The sequence below is a fragment of the Petaurus breviceps genome, unplaced genomic scaffold, assembly GCF_028583685.1.
Source record: "Petaurus breviceps papuanus isolate PSGF00001 unplaced genomic scaffold, PetGlider_PUasm1.0 91133, whole genome shotgun sequence".
In the NCBI taxonomy this organism is placed as follows: Eukaryota; Metazoa; Chordata; class Mammalia; order Diprotodontia; family Petauridae; genus Petaurus; species Petaurus breviceps.
In genome coordinates, this window is record NW_027187419.1 from 99,005,522 (window position 1) to 99,028,375 (window position 22,854).

General features: G+C 40.3%; 2 protein-coding genes across 5 annotated transcripts in view; both read left to right on the top strand.

Annotated features, from left to right (window-relative positions):
• Positions 1-2,059: 2,059 nt before the first annotated feature.
• LOC138155165 (myosin-IIIb-like) lies at positions 2,060-9,971 on the top strand. Its single transcript, XM_069080193.1, has 6 exons — positions 2,060-2,104; positions 2,668-2,794; positions 2,952-3,162; positions 4,436-4,583; positions 6,448-6,601; positions 9,868-9,971. Exons 1-6 carry the CDS (start codon positions 2,060-2,062, stop codon positions 9,969-9,971), a joined length of 789 nt encoding a protein of 262 aa, XP_068936294.1.
• The window catches only part of LOC138155352 (myosin-IIIb-like), a 381,066-nt gene continuing 368,068 nt past the window's right edge, over positions 9,857-22,854 (top strand). For all 4 annotated transcript variants that reach the window (XR_011166807.1, XR_011166808.1, XM_069080561.1 and 1 more), the window contains exons 1-2: positions 9,857-9,956; positions 19,983-20,112. Coding sequence is in view for 2 of the 4 variants with exons in the window: in XM_069080561.1 (XP_068936662.1) it covers positions 20,046-20,112 (67 nt within the window). In the remaining 2 variants the exon portion in view is untranslated. The remainder of the gene's footprint in view (positions 9,957-19,982; positions 20,113-22,854) is intronic.

Sequence of the window (22,854 nt, forward strand, 5' to 3'; positions counted from 1 at the left end):
TATGTATAACTCAAGTCCCAAAGCCCTTACTCCCTCCTCACTGGTGGAAATTAATGCCCTGGCATACCAATAGGCTTTGGGACTTGGGTTATACTTGTATACTTAATATATACTTATCTCCTGATAAAATATAAGCACCTTGCATGTAGGGATATTTCATTCCCTTTGTTTCTCTGGCACCTAATGCAATGCCTGGTCCATAATAGTCACCTAATAAATGCTTTCTGATGGATTGATCTGAATTGACTTTAGTTGAAGGGAATGTACTAGGCAACCTGGGAATCTGATTTAAAGTGGTTAAGTGAATGGAACTGAATAATTAGAGACTGTGAAGCTATAGCTTAATTCATCAGTAGAGAGCCTGACCCATGGGACTTCCACATGCTCTAAGGAATCAGTAAAATCACGTCCCTAAAACAGATATACACAGAGAATACACACACACACACACACACACACACACACACACACACACACTAACCACCACCACAGTGGATCCTGACTTTTTTTCCTCCAAAACTGCTTAAGTTATGTGACTAAGATAGTAATTTGAGTAACTCAGAGCAGGCCATTTAGGCTTTCATTCAAATCTGATATTTTCCTAGAGCAGACACTTTTTAAAAGAAAATCCCCACTTCGCTTTGCTATACTACCAGGTAGCCAGCAGATGGCGCTGTTGTAGATGGGCTGGCTCTTTTTTTTTATTATTATTGCTTATCTGAATGCTGTAGGCATGGGGGCATCATCATTTAGGAGCTGTTTATTTTAGCACTAATATAGATCTCCGCCTGAGTGTTTTTATTCTGGAAATATTTCTTGGCTCTAGAATTGCTAGTTACAGAAAAACAGACAGAAAGAACATGATGTGGGAGAGAGTGGGAGAATCTGGGTTTCAAATCCTTATTCTGAAACTCTTCTGGGCTTCAGGCTCCTCATCTGCAAAATGGGGAAGCTGGACTAGGTGAGGGGTTCTTACCCTGGGGTCCCTGAATTTTCTCTTTTAATATATGAGTTTCGATATAATTGGTTTTCTTTGTAATCCTATGTATTTTATCGTATGCACTAAAAACATCATTTTGAGAGGTAATCTACAAGAGTCACCATGGTGCCAAAGGTCAGGACATAAAAGGGAAGGAGAATGGAAAGGGAACAACATTTATTGAGTTCCTGATGTATATCAAGCACTATGCTAAATACTTTACAAATTATTGTCTCATTTGATCCTCACAGGAACCCTGGGAAGTAGGTGATATTATCAAACCCATTTTACAGTTGAGGAAACTGAGTTAGACAAGGATAAATTACTTTCCCAGGGTCTCCACAGCTAGTAAGTATCTGAAACTGGATTTGAAACTTAGGTCTTTCCAACTCTAGGTCCAGAGCTCTCTCCGCTGAAATACCAGGCTGCCTTCAAGAGGTCAAGAAAAGAGTTAATGGGGGTGGCTACGTGGCGCAGTGAATACAGCACTGGCCCTGGAGTCAGGAGGACCTGAGTTCAAATGTAACCTCAGACACAACACAAAAAAACTAGCCTTGTGACCTTGGGCAAGTCACTTAATCCCAATTGCCCTACCCTCCCCCCTCCAAAAAAAAAAGAGTTAATGCAGGCTAATTTCTAAAAGGTTAACAAAAGAGGATAAAACCCTTGGACTTGATCATCTCTAAGGTCTCTCCCATCTCTGAACCTATGAATGCAATGGAATGAAAAAATGAATTTCTCACCTCTATGTTATTTGCTTGTATCATCATGAAAATGGGAGCTTATCCTTTCCCCTTTAGTTCTTTATTCCACTCTCACATCCCATCCATGACAAAGGCAGCAGGGTCCATGGGGAAGAGCAAGGATCGTGGAGTCTGAGGAGCTGGGCTCATATTTCACCTGATACTTACTACCCTAAGTAGTAAGTAAAATCAGTTAACAAGCATTTATTAAACTCTCCCATGTGCCAGACACTGTGCTAAGTAATGAGAGCACAAACAGAAGCCTAAAGAAAAATAGTCCCTTCCCTCAAGGAGCTTACATTCTACCAGGGAAGACAACATTAAAAGGGAACTGGGAATGTCCCAGCAAAGGAGAGGTGAATGCAGAGAAAGCCCTATGGAGGTGAGGCAGCTGTGTGGCCTGAAGAATAAAAGCCATCTTTGGCCTGAGCCTCCTTCTTAAAATAGGGGATAAAATGAACCAGCCAATTGGAAGGTGAGGCCTCAGGGGCGAGGGTACTTCCAATGTGAGAAGCAGTCCTGGGGCAGAATGAGCTTGCAGGCTAAAGAGATTTCTATGGCATGGTAGACTAAGTCCTATGGAGATGAGTCAGCTGGGCATCCTGGAGAGGAATGAAGCTTTGGGTCAGTCATTTAACTTCCCTGGACTTTATCTGTAAAATGTGTGTGTGGCAGGGGCAGGGGGAGGGAGTGGAAGAGGGGAGGGGGGAAATGGTTTAAATGGCTTCTAGGTCCTTTCCAATTCCCTGTCTATGATCCCACAGCTCAACCACATGACACCACAGGCATATCCCTACCCTTCCATAAAATTACATTCAAAATCAGTTAAGTTTTTCTCCCTATTTAAGAGAACAATGCAAAAATCTGAATTTGAAAATTGTAGTGTTAATTTAGTCTGGTTAATAATAACTCAGGAAAAAAAATGGTACTTGGTGTCCTTTTCAGGAGGTACATTCAGTGTACAGGATCTTAGCAGCAATTTTGAACACTGGGAACATTGAGTTTGCATCAATTTCCTCAGAACACCAGACGGATAAGAGTGAAGTTCCCAATTCAGTGGCCTTGGAAAATGGTAACTATTTGATGTTCAGGACCTATGTTTTCCTAGTACATGTTAATTAATGATTCTACTGTTTTTGCTACTACTGCTGTGGCTGCAGCTACCCTGGCTTATGGCTGTTTCGGAAGGCCCTGGCTCGGGCCCACATCTGGGTTCTGTTGTGTTCCAGCTGCCACCTTGCTTGGCATCAGCTCAGAAGAGCTCCAGGAGGCTCTCACCTCGCATTGCGTGGTCACCAGAGGGGAAACTATCATCCGCACCAACACTGTGGACAAAGCTGCTGACGTTCGAGATGCCATGTCGAAAGCCCTGTATGGGAGGCTTTTCAGCTGGATTGTAAATCGCATCAACACGCTGTTACAGCCAGACAAAAATATATGGCAAGTCTGTGTGAACTTCTGTGTGTGCGAGGGAGGTGGGGGGGAAAGGGACCGAGGGGGGAGAGAAGAGGTTGTAGAACTGAGGGAAAGGGAGGAGAGAGACAGAGGGAGGGAGAACAGGAAGATGAAAAGAGAGGGAAGAGTGGGAGGGGGAGTGAGGGAGAAGGAGGGGAAGACAGGAAGGGGGAGGGGAAATGGGAGAGGGAGTATAAAATGGGGAGAGGGAGAGAGAGAGGGATGGGGAAGGAGAGAGGAAGAGAGAAGGGGAGAGGGGAGGGAGAAGGGGAAGGAAGGAAGAGACAGAGTTTAGAGGTTTGCTCAGAAGATAGCATTATTGATTTTTTTTCATGGGAAAGGAACAGATCCATGTATTTTGAACTTTAAAACAGAAATCATCTGTTTTTGATTTTTTTCTTAGTAAGACATAACTGGCTATATCCTTATTTACAACAAGTTGAGGTCTCATTCCATACTGCATTTATTCCCAAGGGAAGCATATAACTTATTCTTCCCACAGTTCTTAGGGCAGTCATTGTAGTTGTTCACCCTTTTATTTCTGAAGAGGACCGATGACTTCTGGAGGATGATGTCTTGACTTGTAGGTGAATTGGATTTAAGTGAGGCAGGGCTGTGCAAAGTCATCAACCTCACTCTTGCCTCCAAGGTCATCAGATTCCAGTGGTAAGACATAGGTCAGGACAACTGGTGATGGTCCTGGATGCAGGGGAAGACCTTGGCTTTACGAGAGAGAGAGAGAGAGACAGAGACAGAGAGAGAGAGAGAGAGAGAGAGAGAGAGAGAGAGAGAGAGAGAGAGAGAGAGAGAGAGAGAGAGAGAGAGAGAGAGAGAGAGAGAGAGAGAGATAGAGAGAGAGAGAGAGAGAGAGAGAGAGAGAGAGAGAGAGAGAGAGAGAGAGAGAGAGAGAGAGAGAGAGAGAGAGAGAGAGAGAGAGAGAGAGAGAGAGAGAGAGAGTGAGAGAGAGAGAGAGAGAGAGAGAGAGAGAGAGAGAGAGAGAGAGAGAGAGAGAGAGAGAGAGAGAGAGAGAGAGAGAGACAGAGAGAGAGAGAGAGAGAGAGAGAGAGAGAGAGAGAGAGAGAGAGAGAGAGAGACTATATCATCTCTATATGGTTTTTCCATGTAGACCAAGTGCTCTTTAGCAGGGTGTCTCTTCTTTCTATGACTGTACACAGGCTTGTAAACATGTGTGCATTTTATCTGCTGTCCAGAAGTGCTTTCTTCTTGTGGAGGGATATTATGCTTATTTCCCATGCAGCCGTGCAGAACGTGGGATGAATGTTGGGATTCTGGATATCTTTGGATTTGAGAACTTCCGGAGAAACTCCTTTGAGCAGCTCTGTATAAACATTGCCAATGAGCAAATTCAGTACTATTTCAATCAACACATTTTTGCACTTGAGCAGGTAAAATTGAATTCTGAAATAATTAAATATTATAATGGAAGTGATAAGGATAGGAGATGGTAAACTCCCTCGAAATTGTCTATGGCCCAAAGCAAAAACTCTAGTAGAGAGGCTGAAGAGGGAAGACTTTGGAGAAAATCAGCTGGCTAGAGAGGAGATTCTGTTTTAAATAGAAAATTCCTGTCAAGAACATGTAAATAGTCTAAATTTAGCCCAAATAGAGAAGTCTAGATCTCTTTAGAAAAGTGCAGTTTCCTACTTATGTAGCACCGGTGACAAGCCAATTATTTAAATCCTCCTTCCCAACAAAATGCCTCTATCTGTGGACTAATCCTATACATCAAAGTCTCCCCACAAACACACATAATTAGAAAATATGTAAGATATTATCTAAAATGGGACTGATGAGCTTGCAAGTAGGGCCTAGCCCCTTGCTTCTCTCAACACCCCACCAGTGTATCTGTGCCATAAATTGTGTTACCCTCAAAACCTGCCCTTGCTAGAGGGCTTGCCCAATTTAGGGGTCTATAGAGGGGCAGTGGATGTCCTTAGTGTCCTAGAGATGGGAACTGAGTCCTGTGAGGCTGATGGTAAGTAAAACAGAAGGTACCGGGCGTAGCAATGAACTGACTACTAGCTTCTTGCTTTTGCTATAGCTCAGGATTTCTAGGCTAGGGAATTTACCAAGACCTTCCTCTGGGATACCCTTCCTCCTAAACCTAGCTAGTAGGTATGGAAACAAAAACCATTCTGGCCAGTCTTCTCTCATATAGCAGTAACCACTTAAGGAATAATGATGGGGCAGCAAGGTGGCACAGTGAATAGAGCACTGGTTCTGGAGTCAGGAGGACCTGAGTTCAAATCCAACCTCAGACACTTGACACTAGCTGTGTGACCCTGGGCAAGTCACTTAACCCCAATTGCCTCACCCCCTCAAAAAAAAAAAGAAATGATTATGAGATACACATAAACTGGTTATTATTTAGGCCATTCCCAAGACCTAAAATAAATACTAAGTGCCCCTTGGTCCAGCTTTGGAGAAAATTCTGATAGTTTTCTTCAGTTCTGTATAAATCTGTCCAGGGCTCCCTATTCTCCCATTCCCTGTTACCAACTGCCAATCCTATCTATCCTCAGTCGAAAATCTTTTTGTCTGCTTCTGTGAGAAATATAATTCTCTGTCTGAGGCTGTCATGCTAGACTGACTCGCTCTGTTGCCAGAGAGATCTTACCTCCTGGTCTAAATCAGATGTTTCCTGAGAAGGTTTCCTCCTCTCTTCAGGCTCCCTCCTCTTCTAGCTGTCCCCTTGACTGCTCTTTGTTTTATTCTATAAATGCAGTGTCACCCTCTCTCTCTTGAGAGGTATAGATAAGCATCTCCTTTTTATCTGGGACCAGCTGTTTGCTACAAGTCATTAGCAGATAGAACCACACAAACATTTCTGCGCACAAGAGAGCATACAAGTATCAGTGGAAATTTATCACAGAAAGTTTAATGCTGTTTCTCTCTAGAAATTTCACAGGGATAATGACAGGGACCATATGGTCCCTGTGATTTCATTGATGTGAGGTACTCCTGAATAAGGGAACTACCCCTACCTATGTACATTAGCACCTTCTCTGAAAGCCTTGCTTGGGACACTAAAATGTCAAATGACTTGCCCAGGGTCACACAGCAGTGTGTCAGAGATGGAACCTGACTCTCAGGCTTCCTAGTGTTGAAGCTGACTATTCATTCTGTTGCACTTATTCTTAGAAACGTCACAGCAAAATAATATATTGTTTGTAACTTGATTAATCAAGTGTTGGGGGGTGGGGATGGGGGAAAAGGAATTGTGTGCATTCATACTAAATTTCCCAACAGATGGAATATCAGAATGAAGGAATTGATGCCACAATAGTGGAATACAAAGACAATCGCCCTCTCCTGGATATGTTTCTCCAGAAACCAATGGGACTGCTTTCTCTCCTTGATGAAGAAAGCAGATTTCCCCAGGCAACAGACCTGACGTTAGTTGGTATGTATTTTTTTCAAGAAAGGAATACGCATTCGGTCCAGAATGTGGCATCTGCTCACATCCTCAAGGCAAGGGGATCCAACATAAAGCTTTACATACCCGGTCATTTTTTCAGCTAGTAATATGTGTATAAAATGTAGCCCCCTTTAAAACAAATTAGAACATTTAGCAAGTGACAAGTAACTTTTATGTCCTACCATCTTCCCAGACTCAGCATGTCTAAAACTGAGCTCATCTTTTCCACCCACTGACCCCAAATCCTTCTGACTTTTCTATTTCTGAAAATGGAGCTACCAGTCACCAAGATCTGGGAGTTGTATTCATCCTTTGGCTCCTCTTTCCCTTCCCACACCCAGTCAGCAAATCTTATTGCATCTTCCTTTAGATCTGGCCCATCCTTTCTGAGAGAGAGTGTAGCCCAGTAATAGAGAGCCAGCCTCAAAGTCAAGATGATCTCCATCCAAGTGCTTCCTCTGATACCTACTTATTGTGTGACCCCATGGAAGTCTTTCACCTTCTCTTGCTGATAAAGTGCCAAACTGCATGGGTAAAGGGAATTTACTTGCCTGGGTGTTCCCTAGATCAGTGACATTCCAGGTTCAGTGCCTATCCCTAACCTTCCTTTCTACACTCACTGACACGGCCATAGTCTAAACCCTCATTATTACATGCCAGAATTATCATATATGCTTCCTATGTAGATCTCTCTTTCCCTCTCTCCCTCCCTCCCTCCCCCCTCTCTCTTTGTGTCTCCTCCCTCCCTCCCCCCCCCTCTCTCCCCCTTCCTCTTCCATCCTGATCATGACTACTAATTTAATCATCCCATAATTCTGGTTTTATTATATCATTCCTCTGCTAAAATATTTCCAATGTCTCTCCATTGTTTATAGGTTGAACCTTAAACTTAGCGTGGAATTCAAGGACCTTGACACTTTGGCTCCACATTCCCCTTTCTACCACAGCTTTTATTAGTTTCTTCCATAATATCTTCATAGAAGCCAGACTGATCTTTATATTTACTGCTCCCCAAACATATCATTCTCGTTGGATTGTAGATAGAGTGCTGGGCCTGTAGTCAGGAAGACCTGAATTCAAATCCAACTTCAGACACGTAGTAGCTGTGAGTGACCATGAGTAAGTGACTTAAACTCTCTCAGCCTCAGTTTTTTCAACTGTAAAATAGGTTTAATAACATCACCTATCTCCCACAGTTGTTGTGAGGATCAAATGAGATAATATTTGTTAAAGTGATTATTAGGGAACCTGGCACAGAGTAGATGCTCAAGAATTGTTTACTCCTTTCCCTTCCCCTTCATTCTTACTTATTCATTTTTACTCATACTATTTTCTCTCACTGGGATTCTTTCATTCCTTTTCTTTACTTTTTGTTGTTGTTCAGTTGTTTCAGTAATGTCTAACTCTTCATTTTCCCATTTGGGTTTTCCTTGTCAAAGATCCTGGAATGGTTTGCCATTACCTTCTCAGCTCATTTTACAGATATGGAAACTGAGGCAAACAGGGTTAGGTGACTTGCCCAGGATCACACAGCTAGTGACTTTGAGACTGGATTTGAACTCAGGTCTTCTTGACTCCAGGCCTGACTTTCTTCATAGAAGAAATACACCACCTAGCTGCCCTGTTTTCTTTGCTTTTTCATCTTCTACTCATAATTAAAGACATCGCATAATATTCACCTGCTCTGTGGATCCTTCCCTGACCATTCTAATACACAATGATGTCTTCTTCCTATGTATCATAGCAATTTTATCTGTTTCATTCATTTCACATTTAATCATACACTAACTTGTTAACATTTCTGACATTGTTTTTTTTTATCAATCTCATCTTATTTGTTGTTCATTCATTTCAGTTATGTCCAACTCTCTGGAACCCTATTAGGGGTTTTCTTGGCAAAGATGCTGCAGTGGTTCACCATTTCCTTCTCCAGCTTATTTTACAGATGAGGAAACTGAGACAGAGTTAAGTGACTTACCCAGAGTCACACAGCTAGTGAGTGTCTAAGAATAGATTTGAACTGGGGAAGAGGAGTCTTGCTGACTCCAGGCCCAATGTTCTGTCCACTGTGTCACCTAGGTACCTTTTTTTTGACCTTCACCTAAATTGTAAGTTCTTTAAGGACAGGAATTTAGTATTATTATATCATCATGGATATCCAACTATTACCTCTCTCTCTCTCTCTCTCTCTCTCTCTCTCTTTTCTTCCTCCTCTCTTTTTCTTTCTCCACTCCTAATTCTTTTCTTTCCTTTTCTCTTCCTCCCTTTCCTTCTTTCCCTCTCTCTCTCTCTCTCTCTCTCTCTCTCTCTCTCTCTCTCTCTCTCTCTCTCTCTCTCTCTCTCTCTCTCTCTCTTCCTCTCCCTCCCCCTCCCTCCCCCTCATATTGTATATGTTACATAGTTACTTAGCTGTGTGCATGCAGTGCCCTCTCAACCCCCAGTATACCATAAACTTCTTGAGGACAGGGACCATTCTGTTTCTTTATCTCTGGCACCTTACACAGTACCTTGTAAATAGTGATTGCTTAATAAATGTCCACAGGACTGAACTGAAGGTCGTTTTCTGTTTGGTTTTTAGCACAACACTGTCTGTCTTCTTGGCAGGTATTAGTAAATACTTGATGACAGACTCAATGAATGAATGACTATTTCTATTCTTTCTCTTATTGGGGTGGGGGGAGGTTATTCATGTAGCAGATTGCATTCCACATTGTATGAAAAGTTTAGTCTGTTGACACCTCTATTTATTTCCCTGAGCACCTATAAATCTTGTGTGTTGCCAAGATGAATTAAGACCCATATTATCTTCATCCCCTTGGGATAGCTTCTGTCCTGAAGCAACTTGGTGATGTTTCTGGTACTGCAAAAAAACATTTGTGGGGAGTTCTTAAAGAGAGAAGGAGAAGCAGCATACTTGGAAACCATGAATTCTGGGAGATCTTGCCTAGTTCAGGGGCAGGGAACCTGCCCTGCAGTCTTAAGACTGCAGGTTCCCTGCCTTTGGACTAACCAGATGCCTAAAGAGGGAATGAAGCAACAAAGGAAAAAATGCCCAACAGAAACACCTCCCTTCTCACCTCATCTTTCTCTTCTAGTCTAAGTGCAATGACTTTCTCAAACTTAACCCTAATTCTCTTTATTTAGATCTTCAGGGGCTCTTGGCAGGCACTTGTGACTGGTTTAAGTGGAAAGCCTAATCCAGATGCTCTCGAGGATATTCTATACTGTGGTTTGCTTGTGTCTTTAAACAGATAAATTTGAAGATAATCTGCGATGTAAATATTTCTGGAGGCCAAAGCGAGTGGAGCTATGCTTTGGCATTCAGCACTACGCTGGAAAGGTAAAAGGTGTTTGACTCTTATTGGGTGTGAATTTCATGAGAGATAAGTGGCTACATTGCCATGTCTGTGAAGCTTGAGAAATTGCTTGCAGATTTCTTTCCTTTTTGATTCTTCTTGAATCCGTAATCATAACTCACAAACTTTCACAGTGGGATTGATCACAAAAGTTGCCTCTGGCATAGAAACAGTTTCTCACAGGGGTGGCCTAGAGAGCTGCCATCTGCCTCTTACCTGAGGTATTGCCTAGAAGTGACAGCTCTCCAGAGAGCAAACATATTACATCTTTTCCCAGTGTGTTTAGTTGTGAATATTCAAATTTTAAAGTAATTCTAAAATGGGAATAAAACTGGGAGGGTTGATATAATTTTAGGAGAGGCCTACAGGGGGCCATAGCATCTAAATAAAAAGCCAAGAAAATCAATTAAACATCCAGATGTTTATTCTACTCAACACCAAGCATCAAAATATTTGGAGACATGGGATCATAGATTTGGAGTAGGAAGGGACATTCGAAGCCATCTGGTACAATCTTCTCACTTTATAAATGAGAAAATTGGAGTCTAGAAAGGTTCATTGACTCGCTCAAATTGACACGGATGGTTAATAGGAGGACCAGGATTTGAATGTAGGTCCTTTGATATCTCCACTGGAATAAGCTGATAATGACAGTCTAAATTGTTTTCTTTTTATCCAACTACTGTGATGTTATATCAACCTAAATTTCAGGTTCCAATAGCAGAGTTGAGGCAGACATTTAAAGTTTCCTTTTTAAAAATATAAATAACTGACATTTATAAAATACTTTCATACATAATCTTGTTACAGCCTCACAACAACCCAATGAGGTAGGTACTCCACACATCAATATCCCTGTTCTGTAGATAGGGAAATTGAAGATTCAAAAGTTAAAGTGACTTGTCCACAGTCACGTTGCCATCAAATATAGAAAAGGAGATTTGAACTAAAGTCTTCCTGAGTCCAAGTCAGGCTTTATATCTACTACACTATGCCTTACATATACTATATTATATGGTATTATGCCGTGTACCCTATTATACCTTACCTTTGTATAATGTTTTAGTTTTACAGAGGGCTTTAATACTCATAACAACATTGTGAGTTAGTGTAATGGTAAGGGAGTGTGAAGATCTTCCCTGCTCCTTAATGTGCTCCACTTGGAGCCCAACAAGAGAAGCTTGCTTAGGGGGGACTTGCTTTTCAGGAAAGCCCACACCTTCTGTTACTTTGTAATTAGGCAGTGCATCATGAGGGTTGTGATGTCCTCTGACCCTGGAGAAGGCTATATGTACCTCTGAGGTGAGGTTTTGCTTTGGGGCTCACTTATGGGAAGAGTTGTGTGATTTGGCCAGATGAGACTCTGGGTAGCCATTGGGTTCCCCCTCCCCCAGCTTTGAAAACCCAGATGTTGGTGCTTCTGTCTCTGGTAACTAACACTATATGTGTGTAATGATCAGACAGCTAGAAGCCCTGTCTGTTGGTCTGTTGAATTGTGTTATTTTCTTTGCATTTTTTGTCTGCTTGTAATTTCTGTTTGTACTTTCTGAAGATCAGGGTTCTGACTTTTCCCCCCTGAATTAAGTGAATGATATGTATGTATTTGATTAAAGCAAGATTTTTAACAGCTTTTGAGGGCCTTTTCCTTTAGAAAAGCAAATAAAAGAACCTGTGCTAGCAGCCACCCTGCGTATGCTAGGGTCTTTGCTGCTACACTTAGGTAAGGCCAGTATTATGCCAGATTTATAGAAGATCCTTATATCTACCTCTCAGGGTTGTTGTAAAGATCACATGACAAAATGAATGTAAAACATTTTGCCAATTTTAGAGCCATAGATCGATGTCAGCCATGATGATTAGCGTGATGATGATGAAATGGAGGCTCAGGGAAGCTATGGGCTTTTTCAAGATTATCCAGTTAATTCACTTCCTTATAGAGAGATGAAGTACTGTACTCAGAGTACAAGATGACAAGTATCTTCCTTTGGACATGGCTAATGCAGAAATGTGTTTTGCTTTACTATAAATGTTTATAAAAGGGGTTTTGTTTTTCTTTCTTTCTCATGTGGGAGATGGGAAGTGGGTAGGTAGGACAGATTTTTGCTGATTGCAAACAATAAAATTTAATTTAAAAATTATCCAGTCTGCTGTGCACAAACCACTCTGCTGGGCATGAAGAGGATATAAACATGAATAAAGACAGGGTCTGTCCTCAGGTAGCTTTCACTATCTGTGGTATAAGGCAGAACATGCTCTATGTATCCCTAACATTGGCTAAGACAAAATAGCTAAAATTTATATATAACGCTTGCAGGTTTGCTAAGGAGTTTACATAGGTTAACTTGTTTCATCCTCACAACAGTCCTGTGAGGTAGGTGCTATTATTATTCCCACTTTATAGATGAGGGAGCTGAGGCTGAGAAAGGTTGTTATACACCCAGAGTCATACAGCCAGTAAGTGTCTGAGTCAGGATTTGAACTCAAGCATCCTTGATTCCAGTTACAATGCTCTGTCTACTATGCCACTTATCTGCCTAATCGAGGATGTAAAAGAATATTTCATGCAGGAAATAACATTTGAGCTGGACCTTATAGGGTGAGGAATTTAGGAATTTGTGAGGGGAGAGAAAGAGAGGATAATATTGGTATAGAAAATGATATAAACAAAGGCAAAGAAGTAGAAAAACTTGGGGGTATTTGGTGGAAAAGGGTTAGTTTTAGAGTTTTAGAAAAGTAGGCAAAGATAAGGCTGCAAAAGTAGTTTTAGAGACCTTTTGCAAAGGTCCATAAGTGTCAAGATAAGGAGTTTGCATTTTTTCCTATAAGCAATAGGTAACCTTTTAAGGTTTACATATCATTTTTTGCTACCCAGTTGGAAAATACTACTTGAATTATGGTTACATACCTCAGCAGGACCTGGTTCAGAGTCCTAGAATGGCAATGATAAAATAAATACAAATAGTGTTTTGTAGAAATTTTTAAAAGTTGGGTATGATGGTAGAGGCCTATAATATCAGCTGCTAAGGGGGCTGAAACCAGTAGATCTTTTTAGCTTGGACATTCTGAGTTGCAGTGGGCTAAGCTTATTAGGTGTCTATACTAAGTTCAGCATCAGTTTGTTGAGCTCCTGGAAGAAAAAGTCCACCAGACTTCTTAAGGAGAAGGTCATAAATGGAACAGGTCAAAACTCCTAATGGGATCAGGCTTGTGGGTAGCCACTGACCTTTTAGCCTCGGTAAGATGGGAAGACAAAGAAAGAAAAGAAAAAGAAATTTAAAAGATGGAAAGAAAGAGATAATAAAAAAAGAAAGAAGGAAGGAAGGAAGGAGGAAGGAAAAGGAACAAGGAAGAGAAAAAAGAGAGATAGGAAAGAAGGAAAGAAAGAAAATAGAGAAAGAAAAAAAGGAGAAATTTTAAAACACTGTATGTCCAGATTGCTTTTTCAAATATATAACATGATATGAGTTAATTTTGCATAACGTCATTGAAAAAGCAAATTAAAAGCATATCTAATATAAAGGAAGTTTTATTTCAGACCCTAGTCAGGAGCTATGTTTGGCTTCTTCCTCTTAAGCACGTCCCATGCCTTCAGTGTCAGGGCCAAACTATAATAGCAACTCATATTTATATAATTTAAGGTTTAGAAAGCACTTTCTTCACATTTGCAAACAGATAAATATCACTGTCCTCATTTTAATGATGAGAAAACTAAAAGGTTAAGCAACTTGCTTTTCCATACCGTGAAAGTGTTGGTCTACACTAAGGGGCAGAACATGGTGGAATGTCCTTGGGTCTTTGTTGGTCTCTTGAACACTAGCTGAAGAGAGACAACTAGCAGTTGTATATGTAATGCCCTGACTCACCCTTCTCTGATGCTGAAGGGTTTTTAACCTTCAGAAAACTTGGATCAAAAAAGTACCAGCAATACCATCATGACCCACCTAGAGCATTATTTCACTCTGCAAATGTAAATAAATTGCTTAGGGGAGCATGAAAGAAGAAAAGGATTACCATGTATGAGTGTGGGCCCAGTTGAGATTAGGTAACTCAAATTTGTAGTGGACTCAATTGGTTCAACTTCATGATATCCTCCAATCGCATTCAGTAACATAGGAGTCGGAGCAGAGAAGGTGAATGGTGGGGGCAGCCTATGAGTGAGGAATGGCAGGGTGTAAATGTTATAAGCACAAACAGACAAGGAAATAAAGGGCAGAAGGTGGTATATGATTGAACTGGTCAACTTAGAGAATCAAGACGGTGAAATGAAAGCCTTTGGATTGTTTCATATGATCTCCCCTTGTCCAGTTTCTTGAAATTCATTTAGTAAAATATATATACATTTATCTATGAAAATAGGTAGATAGATAAATATGTATACATACATATTAATGAAGTCCTTATTCATTCCACACATGCCCATGTCTCATCATTATTTGTTTTCCTTAAAACAGCATTTATCTGTTCCACTAGTCTGGAATTCCTCATTGATCCTCAGCAATCGGTGTGGGGGTTGTTTTACCACTAGATGTCTCCTAGTGCATTTTTTCCACCTCAGGCTTCCCTAAATGTGATAATAAGAATGTACTGAATGTATCTTTATAATCCATAAGAGTTAATATAGTGTAAGACATAGTAAAAATTTCCGGACTACAAATCTAAAGCCTTGGTTTCAAGTCCTGAGTCTGCCACTTATTAGTAAAGCAATCTTGTTGGGTAAAACATTTAGGCTATTTTGTTTGTTTGGGTTTTTGTTGGGGGGGGGGGGGGGGGGGAAGGGAGGGCAATTGGGCTTAAGTGACTTGCCCAATGTCACACAGCTAGTACCGTGTTTCCCTGATAATAAGACACTGTCTTATTATTTTTTTTTGGACAGAAAAACACCAGAGGGCTTATTTTCAGGGGAGGGCTTATTTTAATGAACATTGACAACAATTTTAATAAACAGGTAAATATGAACAAAAAAATGTACCTTTATTCAATAATGAATTCAATAAAGAACAGGATGACGTGCTCACTGCTGCAGCTCTGATTGGATGCAGCTCGGAGCGCGACGTGCGTTTCACCTGTGGGGGGGGGGACGGTGCATACAGAGGGTACCGTAATGTAGCGTGTAGCGCAGGGGATCACCTTCACTACAGTAGCAATCTCAATAGGGCTTATTTTCGGGGGAGGGCTTATTATAGGGGAAACACGGTAAGTGTTAAGTGTCTGAGGCCAGATTTGAACTCAGGTCCTCCTGACTCCAGGGTGGTGCCACCTAACCACCCCAACATTTAGGTTATTTGATGGAGCTTCTGTTTTTTTTCAGTCAATCAATCAATGAGTATTTATTAGCTGTCTACTCTATGCCAGGCAATATGGTAGGCACTAGAGTGAGCTGCTTGAGGATGGGACTATCTTTTGCCTTTCTTTGTAGCCCCAGTATTTTGCACAGTACCTGGAACATAGTAGGTGCTTAAATAATGTTTCTTAACTGACTGACTAAACTACAAACACAATCACTACTCTCAAGGAGCTCATATTCTTTTGAAAGAGACAAGCACATCAGTGTGTATACACAATAGCTGTCATGATAATAAGTACAAATAAATATAAGGAAATTAAATATGACGTAATTTGGGAGGGAGGACATGCACTAACAGACAGGGATCGGGAAAGGTTTCATGTAGAAAAATGGTTCTCAAGCTGAGTCTTGAAGGAAAGGTAGGCTTCTATGAAGCAAAGAAAAGGAGAGTGTCTTCTGAGCATGGGGACTGGTCAATGCAAAGATAAAGAGATGGGAGATGGGGTGTTGTGTGTAAGGAAGAGAGAGAAGGCCAGTTTGGCTGAATCAGTGTCCAGCAAAGAAGGTCATGCAAAGTAAGAATGCAAAGATAGGTTGGGGCCAGGTTTGCAGGGCTTAAAGAGTTAAACAGAGGAGTTGGATCATAGGCAATAGGGAAACACTGGAGTTTTTGAGTGATGGAAAACCCTGGCCAGTTCTACACATATGGAAAAATCACCTTGGCAGCTGTGTAGAGGACAGCCTGGGATGGGAAGAGACTTGAGTCAGAGAGACTAAATTAAGAAGCTATTGTAATACTCTAGGTGAGCAGTAATGAGGATCTGAGGTTAAAGTGGTAGTCATATGAATAAAGAGATGAGGTTAGATGTGAAGTTGTTGACGTTAGATGCGAGAGATGTTATTGAAGTAGAAATGGCAAGATTTGGCCACCGATTGACTGTGTGGAGTGTGTGGAGTTAAGGATAACACCAATCAGTCAGTAAATAAATATTTATTAAGCACCTACTATGTGCCAGACACTGTGCTAAGTGCCGGGGACATGATGTTATTTTAGTCAGTCATGTCAGACTCTTCATGACCCCATTTGTTTTGTTTGATTCTTTTTTGGCAAAGATACTGGAATGGTTTACTATTTCCTTCTCTAGCTCACTTTACAGTTGAAGACACTGAGATAAAGAGGGTTAAGTGACTTGCCCAGGGTCATACAGCTAGTAAGTATCTGAAAACAGATTTGAACTCAGGTCTTCCTGACGCCAAGATTGGCACTCTATCCACTATGCCATCTAGCTGCCCACTGGCGATATAAAAGAGGCAAAAATCTAGTCCCTGCCCTCAAGAAATTCACAGTCTGGTGGGGAATACAAGAAGCAAACGAATATGTATGAACAAGCTATAGACAGTATAAAAGAGGGAAGACACTGGAATTCAGAGGGGTTGGGAAAGTCTTCCTATAGAGTGTGAGATTTTAACTAGAACTTGAACGAAGTCAGTAGACAGAAAGGAGAAGGGAGAACATTCCAAACATGGGAGACAACTAGAGAAAATGCTCAGATCTAAGAGATGGTTTAGGGGCAGGTAGGGGGTGAAGTGGATAGAGTCCTGGGTCTGGAGTCAGAAAGACTCATCTTTCTGAGTTCAAGTCTGGCCTCAGACACTTACTAGCTGTGTGACCTGGACAAGTCACTTAACCCTATTTGCCTCAGTTTCCTCATCTGTAAAATGAAAGGGAGCAGAAATGGTAAACCACTCCAGTATTTATCTTTGCCAAGGAAACACCAAATGGGATAATGAAGAGTCAGATGTGACTGAAACAAGTGAACAACAACAAGAGATGGAGTGTCATTTGAGGATCATAAAGGCAGCCAGTGTCACTGCATTGAAAAATATAGGACAGGGGAAGCTAGGTGGCACAGTGAATAGAGCACTGGCCCTGGAGTCAGAAGGACCTGAGTTCAAATCTGAACTCAGACGCTTGACACACTTACTAGCCATGTGACTTTGGACAAGTCACTTAACCCCAATTGCCCTCCAAAAAGCAAAAAAAAAAGAATATAGAATAGGACAAGGAGTAAGGTATAAGAAGACAGAGAAGAGGTCGAGTAGGGAGGTTGAGGGCACCTGTTAGATTATGAAGGACTTTGAAGTTCAAACTGAGAAACTGGAAGAATGGTGGTACCTTTGATAGAAATACAAACATTTGAAAGATGAGTTGGTTTGGGGGTGAAAGATAATGAGTTCTATTTTGGATATGTTGAGTTTGAGAGTTTATCTGTAAGATACTTGTTCTGCCTCCCTCCAAGAGATATCACATTAAATGAAATAATGCATAGGAAATGCATCAAAAACTCCAAAATGTTAGAATATTCTTATGTTCTAATAAACCATGAATATGAAGAATATAGAGAAGCAAAGAAAGATTTATATAAATTGATGCAAAGTGAAGTAAACAGATCCAGAAAAACCATATACACAATGACTACATTGGAAAGAATAACAATCACAATCAAAATTGAATACTATGAAATTAAATGACCAAATTTGGCCCCATGGCAGAGATATGAAAATTCACTTCCATCCCTTCTTTGCACAGGTGTGGAGATTAGGGGTGTGGCTATATTAACTGCATATAATGGGAGTCTTGGTAGTTACTTTTGCTGAATTGCTTTCTCCCTTTTTATATTCTTATTTTAATGGATGACTGAAAAGGGACAAGAAGAGAGATATGTTGGAAAATGAAGGTGATGTAAAAAAAATTAGTTTTTTTGGTGGTGTTTTTGCCTTTTTTTTAAAGAAAAGGATAATTATGAGATACTATATGTCCCCCACATGTAGTATGGTATATTGTTGTGTGACTTGAAGGGAGGCAAAATAGACATCTCTAGCCTCTTCCCCCCCCTTGCCTCCTTCTTCAAAGGAAACGTTTAATTTCTGCCAGCAGGAGTTTGAAGCCAGAATCTTGGCCACTCTGCTCTCCTCAAAGAGGGACCAGGCTAGAATTATGTCTATCTGCTCCTTATATGTTATCAGTCTAAAGAATTTGTTTTTCAGGTTCAAGCTAAACTTCTGATTGCTGTTTCTTTCATGGGGAGAAAAGGATCCAAGCTTTATATTCAAGGTTTGACTCTCTTCCCATCAAAGACCAGTTCCAAAATAAATGCACATAGAAAGTAGCAAAGAAACCCATTAATCCAAGTTAGTAGCAAATCAGAGAAAGTATACATAGGGGAATACCAGATAATACAGGATAAAAGTTCTCTCATTGAAAGCAGGTAACTCAGCTCAAATTTGATCTCAACCAAGGGGAAATTCCCTGAAGACTCTAGAAGTATAGCAAGCAAGAGACAGAGACATGATGGAAATTGACAGCTGCTCTCATATCAGCTTCTTCCCGGGGTCTTATTTTTCTCTCAGCAATCTCAGGTGGGGTTGGCATCATCCATCTTTTCTCTCAGGTTGGAAACCAGAAATGCCTAAAGCAATTGCAGAGATCAAAGATAAAAGAGACTGAAGAGGTCTCCTCTTTCCCAATCTTGCCCCTCTCACAGAAGCAGGACATTGATTTCCATGAATGAAGGGACAATAGCAAAGTGAGCAAAGAGTCCCATACAAAGGGCCTTTGAGACTCAGGTTACATAAACATAGGGAGTTGCCAAAAATAGACAAGAGACAAGTTTCTCATTAGCAGGATTGGTTACAGGACACTTCACATACATTATCTCATTTGATTCTCACAACAACCCTGTGAAATCAACTCTTGTTGTTTATAGTCATTTTAAGTTGTCACCCTGTGATCCCCTTGGGATTTTCTTGGCAAAGATACTGGAGTGGTTGGCCATTTCCTTCTCCAGCTCATTTTATAGATGAAAAAAATTCAGGCAAACAGGGTTAAGTGACTTGCCCAGGGTCATACATAGTATATGTGTCTGAGTAAGTGTCTGAGGCTAGATTTGAACTCAGGAAAATGAGTCTTACTGATTTCAAGGTCAGTGTTCTATCCACTGCACCATATAACTTGGTTAAATGGGTATTATTGTTATTATTATTTCCATTTCAGATATAAGAAACTGAAGCTCAAAGAGTTTACATGACTTAACTATAGTTACATAGCTTCAAAGTGTCCGGGATGAGATTCAGACCTAGGTTTCTCCTGGTTACTTCACAGATCCATATTGCTTCTAATCAGTAGTAGTAGTAGTGGTGGTGGTAGTAGTAGCAGTAGCAGTAGTAGTAACAACAACAACAAAAAAACAATTTATTTACATAACTAGATAGGGCAGGGACTAGAACTTTGATTTAATTAGTACAAGAAATTTCCTTGTGAGGAAACTCTCTGTCAATTCAGATCAGCACATTCTCAGCAACTAGAGCATTGAGAGGTTGCAACTTACCCACTGTCAGAATGTATGAGAACTCATTTCAGCTCAGGTCTTCCAGACTCTGAGGCCAACTCTTGTCATCCTACATGTTGCTGTACTTGTCCTTCATTGTTAGAGGCCTCTGACAAGAAGTGAGGGTGAAAGGGCCCACCAGCAACTGCCCATCCGCCATGCTTTATTTTGGTTTCCTTGTCCAGATTTAGAAAGCACAGCTGCACCAGGTTTGCATTCTCTTCAGAGGTCTATCTTTAAACCACTCTCTGTCACAACTAATTACTCACCTTAGGCAAATTCTTCCTGCTACTGACGGTAGGCAGCTTATTTTTTGCTTATTTATGTTTCTGATGCAGGTTTTATATGATGCTTTTGGCTTCCTTGAGAAGAACAGAGATACGTTACCTGCTGACATCGTCATGGTCCTGAGAACTTCAGAGAACAAACTTGTTCAGCAGCTCTTCTCTATTCCATTAACTAAAACAGGTATTTATTTGTCTGCTAGGCTAGTCTGAGCTGTACTGCTCAGATGGTTTCCATTAGCCTTGTGGTTCCGCTAAGCCTTCTAATCCTAGACAGTGAGTTCAGAGTAAAAAGCCATTCTTAAAACTGGAGAATGAAATTTGAAAACTGTCTTGTAGATAGGGGGTACAGGGAGGTGGTGGGGTGACTTGGGAGTGGGGTTGGTGTGAACAGTCTCTCCTTTTCCAGAAAGGTAGTTCTAAATAGAGATTCTTTGTAGAATTGACTTTTTTTTTTTTTTTAGCACTTGCTGTTTCCTTTTGGTGGCACAGTGGATAAAGTGCCAGACTTGGAGTCAGGAAGACTCATTTTTTTTTAGTTCAAATCTGGCCTCAGACATTTACCATACCATTTAAATCTCTGTTTGCCTCAGTTTCCTTGTCTGTAAAATAAGCTGGAGAGGGAAATGGTAAACCATTCCAATATCTTTGCCAAGAAAACCCCAAATGAGTCATGAAGAGTCAGACATGACTGAAAAATAATTGAACAACAAATTACCTATATTTGGATGTTGCCCTAATTTTAAAAAATCCTGTTTATCCTTCAAATTCCTTCATAACCTGCCCCCCACCCCGACCTTTCCAGTCTTCTTACATCTCACACCCTCACCCCTCCTCACACTCTACTGCCTATTAAACCATTGTTGAGTCAGTGACATTGGCCCCTTTGCTCTCTGCCAACTCCCAGCATTTTTACTGTCTATTTCCCATACCTGGAATCTGTTCCTCCTGGCTCTCATGGCTTCTTTTAAATCCCAGCTAAAATTCTATCTTCTACAGGAAGTCTTTCTCAATCCTCTTAAAACTAGTACTTTCCTTCTGTTGATTATCTCCAACATTCCTGTATATATCTTATTTATACATAGTTGTTTGGATGTTGTCTTCCCCATTAGATTGTGAGCTCCTCAAAGAGTGGTACTGTTTTGTGCATATCCCTAGCACTTAGAACAGTGCCTAGTACACAGAAGATGCTTAATAAATGTTTAATGAATGAATGACTGGCACATATTAGATGGAGATATACAGTTGATCCTCCTTATTCTTGGATTCCATATTTGTGAATTCACCTACTAGCTAAAATTTATTTGAAACCTGAAAATCAATACTTGCTGTTCTTTAGAGGTCATTCTTAAATGCCACATCTTTCAGGAAGTCTTTTCTGACTAATTGAAAGTGAGATTGTGAATGCCCTGAGGCCTCTCTGTTTTCATATAGGAAATTTCTATTATTTCCCTTCTATTTTTGATCCTACAATATGGACTTACCTCTTTGTACATATAGAAATACCAACCCAATTCATGCATCCCAATAGGTCTATGACTCAGTAGAAAAGGCCTATGATAGGCATTTTTTGATAGTATTTTATTTTTTCCAATTACTTGTAAAGACAATTTTCAACATTCATTTTTTAAAAATCTTGAGTTCCAAATTTTCTCCCTCCCTTCCTCCCCTCCTCCCCCAAAAGGTAAGAATTTTAAATAGGTTGTATATGTGCAATCATGAAACATTTCCATATTAGTCATGTTGTGAAAGAAGAAACAGACCAAAAGGAAACAGCCATGAAAAAGGAAGAAAGCGAAAATAGTATGCTTTGATCTGCACTCCATCAGTTCTTTCTCTGGATGTGGATAGCATACTCCATCATGAGTCCTTTGGAATTATCTTGGATCATTGTATTGCTGAAAAGGGCTAAGTTATTCATAATTGATCATCACACAACATTGCTGTTACTGTGTACAATATTCTCCTGATTCTGCTCGCTTCACTTTATATCACATCATGTAAGTCTTTCCAGGTTTTTCTGAAATCCACCTGCTTGTCATTTTTTATAGCACAATAATATTCCATTACATTCATATATATATATGGGGTAGGCATTCTTAACATTTTTTATGTCATGGATCCTTGAGCAGTCTGGTGAAACCTCACCTGAGGAGTTATATACTCCTGGTCAAGTCCCTTAACCTTTCTTTGCCTCAGTTTCCTTAACTATAAAATGTGAATAATAATACAGCATCTACCTCCCAGGATTATTAGGAAGATCAAAAGTGTGGAGCAGCAGAAAATTTGAGTCATCAGATGTGCACATTCCCAGCTAAGGTCAAACAAGGTTATGATGCTCTGCCTTCTTGTTTCAGCTCTCGTACTGTAAACAAATATCTTTTTCTCAGTATATTTCCATATTTTTGTGTTTTTTGTTAGTGATTTCATTATTTAAAATGGCCCCAAAGTATAATGCTGAAGTGTTATCTAGTGTTTCTAAGCACAAGAAGGCTGTGATATCTCTTACAAAGAAAATATAGGTATTTAGAAAAGTCTCATTCAGGCATGAGTTACAGTACTATTGGTTGTGAGTTCAGTGTTAATGAATCAACAATACAGTACATCCAGAAGAAGAAAGAGGAATTTAACTAATTTATAATTGAGGCTGCTCTGGAAAGTGCTAAAGTAAATGTTGTGACTAGAGACTTGCAGGAATCTAACCCTGTATTTCCCCAAGGACCAATGGTTCAGTATTCACTGATTCATTGTTTGAGATGATGTTATAGAACATAACTACTCTGAATAATGAGAATCAACTGTAAATATAGACATTGACATAAACATAGACAGATAAAGATAAGACATAGAGTCATATATATATATATAAAGAGATAGATGATAGATAGATAGATAGATAGATAGATAGATAGATAGATAGATAGAT

Excerpts from the sequence above, each read along its gene's own strand:
- LOC138155165 (XM_069080193.1), top strand. The coding sequence starts at position 2,060 with ATGTCCCAGCAAAGGAGAGGTGAATGCAGAGAAAGCCCTATGGAG. Across the intron at positions 2,795-2,951 it reads TTCAGTGGCCTTGGAAAATG|CTGCCACCTTGCTTGGCATC; the intron begins GTAACTATTTGA and ends GTTGTGTTCCAG. Across the intron at positions 6,602-9,867 it reads AACAGACCTGACGTTAGTTG|ATAAATTTGAAGATAATCTG; the intron begins GTATGTATTTTT and ends GTCTTTAAACAG.